The sequence below is a fragment of the Caenorhabditis briggsae genome (assembly GCF_000004555.2).
Source record: "Caenorhabditis briggsae complete genome, chrII, whole genome shotgun sequence".
In the NCBI taxonomy this organism is placed as follows: Eukaryota; Metazoa; Nematoda; class Chromadorea; order Rhabditida; family Rhabditidae; genus Caenorhabditis; species Caenorhabditis briggsae.
The window spans coordinates 9,518,174-9,529,821 of record NC_013486.2 but is presented as its reverse complement, the minus strand read 5'-3'; the positions used below and the strand labels follow the sequence as shown (position 1 = coordinate 9,529,821).

General features: G+C 36.8%; 1 protein-coding gene across 1 annotated transcript in view; it reads right to left on the bottom strand.

Moving 5' to 3' along the window:
* Positions 1-6,671: 6,671 nt before the first annotated feature.
* CBG02597 overlaps positions 6,672-11,648 on the bottom strand; it is a gene marked incomplete at both ends in the record, with an annotated part of 5,598 nt that continues 621 nt past the window's right edge. The window contains 9 exon segments of the mRNA XM_002630831.1: positions 6,672-6,775; positions 6,823-6,930; positions 6,978-7,070; positions 7,112-7,205; positions 8,730-9,576; positions 9,613-9,860; positions 10,349-10,488; positions 10,539-10,695; positions 10,700-10,717. Coding sequence (XP_002630877.1) covers positions 6,672-6,775; positions 6,823-6,930; positions 6,978-7,070; positions 7,112-7,205; positions 8,730-9,576; positions 9,613-9,860; positions 10,349-10,488; positions 10,539-10,695; positions 10,700-10,717 — 1,809 coding nt within the window.

Genomic DNA, 11,648 nt, shown 5'->3' with positions numbered 1-11,648 from the left:
GTTGAACAAAGTTGAAAAAGATGGAAAAAAACGTCGTTTCTTTAAAAGTTGCCTTTCTTTCATTCAGAAGGCATTCAGAAGTTCAGAAGACGTCCTAGTTCAAAGCAGAGTCTAACGGAACCGACCAGCTTAACATCACTCGCCCTTTCGGGTTTGATTCAGAAAGATTTGAAAATGTTTTTCAATTCAAATTTGAAATTGAACGAAAAATGAGCTGATTGATTACTCTGAAGGCTTTAATTATAGCTGAATGATGATATTGCCAACTGAGAATCAGAAAATTTGTAGATGGGAAAAGAAACTTCAATCTCCTATTTCGATTTACCGGAAAACCTGTTAGAAGGATCCCTTCAATAGAAGGGTTTCCGAGAGGGTCTTGGAAAAATAGATGGCCCCCCACTAAAATGCGTATTTCGAAATTACAAATTCCCGTACGTTTTCCGTGAAACTTATAACGGAGATTCCACTTGTCTACCAGAGAAAAGTTTCGAAATTTTGAAGATTTAAAAAATTGGAAACTGAAACTATCACAGGAGCGGAATATGGTCGTAAGTTTCGGATAGGAACATTTTGTCATAAACATAAACTTCGTGAGATTTAACAAACATGCACAAGATGAACAATTCTAGGCATTCTCATTTATTGAGAACCAGTACCATCGTGTTAGCTTATTTAAATCTCCCAAAAAACATCTTTCGTGGAACCACTGAAAAATTCTTCAGAAAGAGATTTCAGAATTCCCAAACCCACCCTATCCACACGGGAGCTTCTTGCCGTTTTGACGAAAAGTGTTTACTATCGAGTTAGCCAGAAAAAAAACGCAGCTCTTCGTCTTTTAGCATTGAAATTGGAATGTTTTTTTCTCTGGGAGCAGTTGGAAAAGAAAAATGGGTTCAGAACTAGTAGACAACCCGACGTTGAAAAAGCGGAAGACGTCGACGACGTGAAGAGAAAATGTGAAAAATGAAGAAGTGTGATTTTTTCCGAAGAATCTCAAAAATTCTAATGGCACCATCCGACGGGCGCAAGTGCCGAAAATAGGCGAACAATGGAACTTTTGATAGGGGGAAGAAGAAGAGGAGAGCAGACGGTGGATACCCCGAAATAATAGAAGAAGAGATCTTCGAAGAAAAAACAAATTTTTAAAGAGAATGACTCCAGAAGATGACACGTGGATTGGTTCAATGTTTTATTAGTCTGGAAAGATGCAAAGCAGTTCAGGGATAGGATAGAAACAATAACAACAGCCTTTTTGCTTCTTCTTCTTCTTCTTCTTTTTTGAGATGAAGAATAAGAAAAAGAATACGAAGAAGAAACCTTTGACGGGTTGTGTGCACTAGCAACGAACGTTTGATCAACAACGAGAAAAATGAAAAAGGAGAAGAAAAAAAAAGGAGAAGAGTGAAGACAGAGGATTACTTCACTTCAGATGAGTTTGTCCCTTCTAAATCTGATTCCCTGCATTTTAAGTCCATTTGAAAAAATTTGTGCTCGACAAAAGGGGAAGGAGAAGTTTCAAAATTTCGAAAAAAAATGTTTGAGTATCAGTCGCTACAAATATAGCTATCAAAATGAGCTGGAAAAGGAATTCTGAAGCAAAAAGGTGGTGTACTGTGAAATTTTTATTGCATAGTTTTGTGCAGAAAATCATGTTGATTCACATGAAAATAAAGAAAAAATGATAAAATAAATCCTACAGTGAGGAAAACTATATCAAAAAAGAGGTATCCTGTAGCTGGAGGCCGGGTGGGGGTTTTCTAGTCCCCGGCCAGCTCGCGAAAATGTTGTGTTCCAGTTTTTCAGAGTTTTTTGTGATTCGGGTTGCTTCAGAATTTTTTTTAAATTTCTGCGAAAAATATTTTCAAGAACAAAAATACGAACCATTCCGTAAGAAAGAAAGTTAGAAATCGACAAAAATACTCTACCACACAGTTTTTGCACACTGACCGGGGTATCGGAAAACTCGAGATCGTTCATAGGCTTAGTTACGGCCAACTTCGTTTTTCCATACGGGTTTTCTTATTTCAGGAATGTTTCTTTTCGAATTTTTATTTATTTTTTTATGTGAATCTACATGATTTTCTGCACAAGATAAAGCAATCAAAAATTTATCCTTTGCGCTGTATTATCAATTTCCCCAGGAAGCAGTTCCTGGATGAGACAAAAAGTTATCAAAAAACACTACTGACAAAACTAGAAACGAACTAGAATTTTCGAGAGCAAGTTCCGAGTCCTTCTTCCCTATTTTTTTCCTTTTCCTATCCCTTCATTTCCCCTAACCAGATGACATCTACTTTTGCATTGTTTCTCACGATTTGGCACCTTCAGTCGATCATACACATAATATATGAGACATCAGAAATCGACTTCACAAAGTTTGAAAAAAGATTTCCACAAGTTCCTAAAAACTTGAAATTTTCCCTAGGATCAGAATGCATACAAAACAGGTAATCTGATCTATGAATATCGCCAATTCTGGAAGCTGACGATTGAAAATGAATGCAGGGATAAATGAAATGTAAATTGCTCTGATTCAATGTGTTTGTCCTGATGTCGAGAAATGATGAGAAGACGTCATAGAAGACGTTGAAATTGAAAATTGTAAATTAAGCTGAGTTTAAAAAAACCCGCGAATAGGATGGGTAGAGCTGTCCCTTTCAGCAAGACGGAAGCCACTGCGTTGGGAGTAGAAGAATAAGGAGAGAGAAAAAAGAAAGCGTTGTTTTGAAATGGCCGTTCGGAGAGCACTGGGTGACAAGAAGGTTGGAAAGAGTGAGAGAAAAAATAGAAGGAGAAAGAGAAGATCTGAAATGATTAACTCTTTTTTTCTCTTTGAAAGGAGGTCCCTTCACATGTTGTTCCAAATGTTTTTCCATGTTTATGTGCAGAGAACTCCGTTCAAAACTTTAATTGGAAAAATTATGGAAATTTTCGCAGATTCCGAACCGAAGCCGTTGTTAAAGTACCAATCCTCAAATCAGGGATTGGAGGAAACACGCTTCTGAAATTCAGAAAGCGGAATGAAGTAAAATTTTTTGAAAAAAATTCTAAAAACTGTACGGAAAACGGAAACGGTAATTTTTTTCCAACCATTACCCCATTGTTACAGTATCCTAATAGTATCTTACCACTTGCTACCGTATCTTTCTCGAAAATCCTAAAAGTCAAATAGCTCAAATTATCTATCATAAAACTACCATAATCCCCATTAAAAACCTCAATTATTTCAAGAAAAAACTAAAAATAAAGAAAGCAAAACAAAATGTTCTGGCTCATAAAATCTCAAATAATAATTTCGATCCGCCACTAAAAATAAACCGCAGAACCCGGATGGGGGGAAGAACACAAATTTTCATCATTTCAAGAAAAAACAACTCAGATGAAGATGAATGTAAGGAGTATGAGGGACAAGCGTTCCAGAACTGCAAGATTTCTTCTTTTCAGAACAATCTTGAGGATTCTAATGGAATCGGAACAATAAAGTGCATTTTCCAAAAACTAACACCCAATTAAACGTCTTGGCGAAAACCTAGAAATCGGATACTGGGCGGTCTGAGGTATACACACGAAGTATACAACCAACCAGAAGACAACTAATTGATTATTCAGAGCCATTCTCTTCTTCTCAGCTGACACACAACACATGTAACGATAATATATACAGAAACTTGTGTATTCATCATCTCACGAGAGGATTTTCTAAAGGAACATGGGAAAAGGAAAAAAGGCTGCAAAAGAGCATGTGGGAAGCACTTCTCAAGGTTTCTTTGTTTCTTTCGTTTCAGAATTCACGATATTGGCAGGTACTTGAAAGGCTGAAGACTTTGGTTGCGTCATAAAAAACCGAAAGAGCAGGAGAAAGGGATTTCTGCACAGTTTAGTTTTGCAGAGTTGGTTCAAAAGTCGACACTTTGGAATCTTAAAACATAAATTGCGTGGTACCAGGAACTACTTTGAAAAAGGCAGGAATCGGAGAAGGAACCAAAAATGGTGGAAAACTTGAGGACGGTTGCTTTAAATGGTCCCTTTGGTTCAAGAAATTTGGAAGTTCTGTATTCTCTCAAAACGGTGTTTTATCGACACAGGTACTTCCGAAAAACTGCTAAATGGCAGCTGGAGATTCGCAAACTGACGAATGATTGCTAGTTGAAAAGCCATCGACGGACTGTTGACGGACAATCGGAACCCTTAGGAAAATAACCTTCAAAGATTTGATTGGAAATCTTCTGCAAGACCGATGTTTGCGAAACGAGATCCTCCACCGATCAACAAAGCGGAAGGTCTCTTAATTAGTAAAAAAAATCCCAAAACATAGCTATACTTTTTTTTAAAGTCGAAAACAACATACTAATGTATTTCCCCTAATAGAAGCTCAATCAACTTTGCGCCGATACATATATCTCGGTTAGTGTGAAAGATATCAAAACATTGTCAACTGATAAAATATTGTTAATATTATGGTAAATAATATGTCAGCAGACGAATAATTGCGCTCAAAGTTGACCTTTCAGGTAGGCTTATTATTAGCCAAGAGCATGAAGTTACCGTAAGACACTCCAATAGAATGCCACCCCTAACTTTCAACTTCGAGCCAATTTCTCTCGGTCTCTGTTAAAGATACCGAAAAGTGGGCAACTGATAAAATGATAATATCAGTAAAAATTGAGTATTCGATTTATGTACGGTATCGAACAAAAAATGCAAGGCAGGAGCGAACCAGCTCTCCATATTCCAGAATAATACATCTCAGGACGCCCAACTTCATCATTTACATATTTAGAGTTATTTCTAGACCTATGTTCTCATAAAACATTTCAGCAGACTTCCAGAAAACGAATGTCCCCGTTTTGAAGACCTCCCATGGGATTCATTCAGACATCCACATATGTTATTTCTGAATTTCGAGGAAATCCTACAAACACAGTAGTAGAAAAGTGGTAAGAGAAGAACAAGGAACAAAACATCACTGAAAAAAAGTTCGGGGTGTTTTGATGAGTTTGATTGACGAAAACTTGTCTCAGCTGATGATTGGGTTTGTGTGTGTGTGGCCACAAAGTGAACGAAAAAAGTTGACAATGATGGAAAAACAAAAAAGAAAGGAAGGAAGAGTAATTTTGTGGTAACTTCCAAGAGAAGCGGGACTCTCTCATGACTCCGTTTCCAGATATGAAATCATTTCTGTGTAGCTGAAAATGAAACTTTTTTCACCTGCATTCAAATTCAAGAATAGTGAAACATGAAGAAAAAGCTGCACATCTAATCAGGGGACGTCATCAGATACACCTGAGAAATTGGAGAAAATCGAGAAGATGGGAAGGAGCAAAGAAGAGCAAAGAGCTATTGGAATATGGTAATCGAGTATTTGGAATCGAGACGCAAATGGATAATTTATGTAGCGGAATGAACCGTGGGTGTGACGAGTCAAGGTGCAAAAAAATAAAGAAGATGGATGTTTTCGAAGTGGAGGAATAGCTGGAAATGGGCCGTAGAAGAAGAACGTTTTCAAAATTGGAAAACTAGAGTTAAGAAGCCGCCTACCGTCTAAAACGACTAAAAATGAAGCTGTTATCAAAATGACTTTTTTCCTAATTAAACAAAAATATCAGTGTTGATTTGAGTCTATTTTTCAATTCTAACATTCTTCAATTATTAAAAACTTGATTTTTATAGTCTCGTGTCATAAAATCTTTGTGAAAAACGTTTGACAAATGATTTCACTAAAACATGTAACAGAAGAGCCCCACAACTTTTTGATGTCTTTGACAGGAACCGAGATAAATTGGCTCAGAGCTAAAAATTGAGGGCCCTTCTATTACAGGTTTTACGTTAATTTCAACATGATGGTTTATCTGAAAAACCAGTCAAAACTTCACAGTAATTTTTTCAATAAGAACTTCAAAAATGGGATCTAATTTTTTTTTGCAATCCAGCCGCTCTTTTTCTTCCTGGTAACCGAAATTCCTTCCTTCTTCCGGTGTATTTAGAATTCTTCGAAACTCGCAGAATTGATCATTAAGAATTCAAGTAAACTAGAACAATGCTTTTCTTTTCAAAGGTTTTTTTCGCTTTAGAAACAATGAGTTTTCTTTTACGGATCCTTTGCCATCCGTGTGCTCTGTGGTCGTGTGGTGGTCCTTTTTGACAATTGGCTTTCAAGTGGTCGCAAAATTCGTGCCAAACAAATATAAAAATAAATGCTCTTGTTCTCTCAACATATCTAAACGGCAGTATGAGCCTACAAGCACTCTATTTTATATTTTTGCAGGGCAACATCACAGCAGAACTCTCTATCCCTGGGAAAAACGGATTGCAGAACGGAGAAAGGGTCACGAGCTAGCTTGTTAGCTATGACGTGAAGTTATTCAAGTACTTTGGGAAAGCTCTGCACCTGAGAGATCCGGAAGTTTTTTTCAAATTTTGACATGGAAAAGGAATAGTTGTGGATTGTATTATTACGGAGAAAAGGAAATGAGTACCCGGAATATTTATTTCAAAAAATAAAACGAATATATGTTTATTTATGTTCTAGTTGTATTTTCTTTTTCTCTGCTAATTCTAATTCGATTTTGTTCAAGTTCCAATGATTATGACGTTCGTTGGCCGCTAGCTGGATGTCTGAAAAACAAATCTAGGATGAGCACAAGGAACTTCTTGTTTTTTATATGCAATTCTTACCCTGATGAAGAGAAAGTTATAGAGAGAACCAATGATAATAGGGTTTCCAGAATTACAAAGAATCCAAGGACATATGTCAGAATTTCCTCGATGAATAGAACTGAAAAAAAACCTTGGAATTAAGAAAAAAGAAGAAAAACAACCTACCGTAATTTTGAAAGAATTCCAAGTAAACCAAAATAATGATAACTGGAAATGACAAAATTGTTGACAATGTCAGAAATGCTGTGCTCTCCAGTAGATTCCCTCGACTCCCTGCAATGAAAACGGAGTTCTAATTCTCAATTTCATCCAAAACTGACCCCAATTTATCCTTAAATATTCAATTGGTGCAAACGGAATGATAATGAAAAATTCCATAACTCGAACATATCGAGGATATGGAAGAATCGTTCCTGAAAATCAATAAAGTTTGGAAAATTTAAAGAAAGCTTGCCTTTATAAAAGAAGAGTATTATGACAACAAGAAAATAAACAAGGGAAAGTGTTTTTTGGAGATTCAGCAAGATTTGGTAGACCAGAGAAGAACGCTGAAAAACTCGAGTATGGGTGAAAAGCTTGCTGCTCTTCTATATTTTAAGCTCAATCTTTTTTTTATTTTTATCATTTAGAACCAGCCTGTTTGCCGCACACCCGGTGATTCAAATTGGTTGGTGCGCCTTTGGCGTGATTTGACCTATATATTTTACTGTTCTTCGCTCCGCTCCTCACTTTTCCATTTCTATTTTTCAAAAGGTCACGTCAAATTTATTTAATTTTCAAGCTTTTCAAAATGTTCATTCACGTAACGCAATAAATTAATAATTCAATCAATATTAGGTCATATCGACTTCTTCTGTCCACGTTGGAAAAAAATTCTACGTATTAAAAAAAACAGTTTTCTGTGAAATCTGACTCTTTGGATTTTTATTGTTGGATAATTTTCACAAGCCCTTTTTCCTGGTAAAAAGCTCTTTGCTTACGCTGATTTTTGTCGTTTCATTTCTTTTGATCTTTCGATTAGCCAATTGCGAAAAAAGTACTAGAAGGCCTTGAGGGTCGCCATGTTTTGGGGTTCATGGCTAGGTGAAAAAATGAAAAAGAAAACAATAAAAAGCGTATGTATGGCTTCTTACAAGGGAAAAGGAACTTTGGAAGTTATCCAACAATGGTCCTCGGAGACCTGGGCACCCTTTTATGTGCTGAGCTTCTACTTGGCGAAAGGGATCAACAGACGAAAGTCTGGCTGATCAGTACACTATTGAAACTTGTTATTTTTCATATCATTTTTTTCATTTAAAAACATGTTTTTCAGTAGATTTTGACCGTTTTCGGGAGTCTGGAGTTCGAAGTTTACGATCACTTCGAAACGTTTTGATGGATGTAAAACAGACCTAAATAGAAAACCTCCAGACTTTGGAAAATGGTTAAAATAGCCGAAAATCAATTGAAAAATATGCTTTTGTATATCTTCATGTAAATCTTTACTTAATTCTCAAGCTTTCCAAAAAAAGACTGAAAGAAAATTATCTTTAAAAACCTAAAAAAATTATCAAGCTTTGTAGACTCACCACATTGGAAATCATGTTCGTATTAGTTCCTTATACATTTCAAGGGAATTCTTCGTGTGCGGAAAGACTCTTTCCGCATGCTCATTTGGTTACCATGGAAATCGGAAAATAGGAAGAGGAGGAAGAGAGGAGACGAAGGGAAAAGGAGCAATTTATTACGAAGAAGAGAGAGGGGGAACGGATGGAAGAGACATATGTCTGAATAAAGAAAAAGGCGTATTGAACTCTTAATGAAGTAAATCGTTTTGTGTCCAATATGAATCATTAAAATCTTTATTAGTAAATCATCGAAGTCATCGGGGAAATCATCTTACCATTTCATGGAAAACACCTATATTCATATTCACAAATAATTTAATTAAATAACAAAAAAAAATCATTATGAGATTCTTATAGTCGTCGTCGAAGATCAAATGTTCCGTTGAAAAATTCCGAATCGATACGGTTTTTCTGAAAAATAATTAAATTACAAATTAATTCAGAAATATCATTTTGTTTTCAGACCTTTATTTTGGCTGGGCGTGCAGTTGTCGTTGATTCCACTGTTGCAGAAGAAGTTTTCATCTTGACAACTTCTCTTATCTGTCTCAATGTCTTTTTTAGTTGTCTCATTGAAGCTTCTTCCGATTCCATTAGTGCTTGCGCAAAGCTCTTCTGACTCTCACTTACTCTTCTTACAGCATTTCTCCTCTCTGAAACTTTTACTCCACGAATCCATTCTCCTCTCCTCTTGCTTCCATATGGTTCCACATCTAACACAGTTGTTTTCTTCTCCACAAATGTTGATGGTCTCATATAGTCCGGTCTCTTTTCTCCGAGTTTTCTCGTTTTGTATCCTTTCCATGGTCTTCTTCCAATCTTTTTTCTCATTCCATACCCACCACCTCTTTGTTTCGTTGCTCCATATGCGACTCCACTGAACTGCCCATCATAAGTCTGAACTCCTTGCCTTCCTTCACCACTGATTCCCCACTGCTTCATCCGATAATTCCTATGTTTGATCTCTCCTCGATCGTAGACATTGGTAAGAACTCCTGTCTTTGGTTCTGCTCCATTTGACGCTGCCTTCTGATCGATTCCCTCGATTTTATCACCCAAAAGGTTCAACAACTGACTGGTGGATCGGATTCTATCTCTTAGCGAAGTACGTCCTTCACTTCTCTTCTGAATTGGATCAATTGTGAATTCAGTAGTAAATGGACCTCGGGATGGTCTGGGAGTTGTCGAGAAGATTTGTGGAAGTCTAGAAGCAAATGTGGTATATGTGGGAATTGGAATTGCAGATGGTAGACGAACAGTTGAAGAAGAGAATATATGAGGGTATCGAGTAGTGGACGGAGAGCTGAAATTTCTGATTTTGTATAATAAACACCAGAAATATTTTTACATGTATCTAGTTGTGAACTGCGTGGTAGGTGCCAAAGTAGTTGTTGTGATTTCAATAGGTACAGTACTAGTTCTAGCAATCATCGGAGTTGAAGACATTGTAATTTCAGTTCTTCTTGGTACCGAAACGTCACTATCAATGTGTACATATTTCAAAGTTGTTGTCGGATGTGTAGTTGTTCTGGTTGTTGAGATCGGAGTTGTAGTGGGCAGAGTTGTAAGAATGACTGTGGTAGTTGGAGGAACAACCTGAAAACGCTTTTTTTCAACATACAGTAGCTGACACGAGAATATCCCCTTTGGTGACTTTCAGCGAAAAATGAGCAACTTCGAGCAATTGAAAAAGTAGTATCCAAGTAACTTATTTATAACAAAAATTAGTGAGTATATTAAGCAACTCTAGATCTTCGTTTTTGCAGTTAACAACTTCTTTCTGAAAATCGCAACCAAGCCTGCCAGACTGCTCCAAATACACACAACCAAAAAATTGGTAAAACTAGCACTGTCTCCCCCCAAACGCCATTTATCTGACTTGGCTTCAATTTTCAAAAAAAGGTGTCCACTACAAAAATGAAGATCTAGATTGGCCTTGTATACCCACCAATTTTCATGTAAATCGGTTACTTGGAAGCCCTCTTTTCAACTGCGTTGACTATTTTGCACTTAAAATCATCAAATTGGATACTTTAGTGGCCGCTACAATAGTTGTTAAGAATCAGGAACAAAAAATAGTATACCTCGACGGTTTCAACATGTGTTTCTGATTCTTGCTGATCTTCTGAAAATGCAAAAGGCGGAAATGATTTGTTTGAAGAATCAGTGTTGTGAATCTGAGCTAGCTCATTGAATTTACTACTCTTCTTGAAGTTGGTGTCAGCTGAAAATTATAGAAAACTTGTCAATGTTCAGAATTGTAATATTTCCTACTTGGAACTGTTATGTCATTGATCGCCTCGTCAACTTCATTAGAATCCACAGAAAACTCTGAAATGTCTTCAATGGAATTTCGGATTTTTGCCATTTCCTCGGTCACTGTTGCAGAATTCCTTCCAATATTTTGTTGTCGCAAATGATGTAACTGTTCCTGCAAATGACAAAAAAACAGACTGTTTGATCACTTTCCCACTTCTTCGTGACGCAACCAGTTCCTTTCTTTTTTTTTGACCATAGCCGCCAGAAACATATTTATTATTTATGCCTTCTTTGGCGGCCGTATAAGTATCTTATTGCATTTTGGCAGATGTAAGTTAAGTTAGAAAATAAGAGGAAGAAGGAGGAAAAGGATTTGATTGACCTTCGGATGGATGAACAAATTGAAAAGGGAGAGAAAGTGATGAGTTTTTTGAAAGCGGCCATTCTAATTCTATGTTTCAGTTTGTTCGTAGAACCAATGTTCCAAAGAATTCTACTATCAAAGGAAAAAAGCTTTCTCGATATTTCGTTGATATACGCCCTTCAAGGAATTGAACTTGTGGGCATACTTGTAAAATTCCGGGCCGGCCCACCAAAGCCCGGGCCCGGGCCGGGCCGGGCCTGAGGAAAATTTCAAGGCCCGGTAGCAAAAATTTTGTCATTTTGAACCGAATTTTGAGCTCTCAATACAATTTTCTATATTTTTTTTGTGCTTTTTGGATTGTTTGTCTGTTTGATCAAAAAATATCAAAAAACTCGAAAAAAATTTTTGATCGAAAAAAATCACATAAGGGTCCCCCCTTATGTGTTTTTTGAAATTTTCAAAACTTTTGGAATGAAGTGCCGCTCCGGTACGATCTACTCATTTCCGTCCTCTCAACTTTGCTTGTATCGCTTCCAAATACGATTGCCTTATTCCAGTTGTATGTTGAAAAAGTGAGTACTCAGAAATCGAGAAGAAAGTCTTGAAATGTCAATTTAAAAAAAAAGCTGTGTTCTAGGTGAGTGACAGTCTGTCAAAACCGGCGTACTGGATGCAAACGATTAACAGTGGTATTCATTTCTTTGTGTACTTGGCATTGAACAAAGAATTCCGAGCGAGAACATTTCGAATGTTCAAAATGG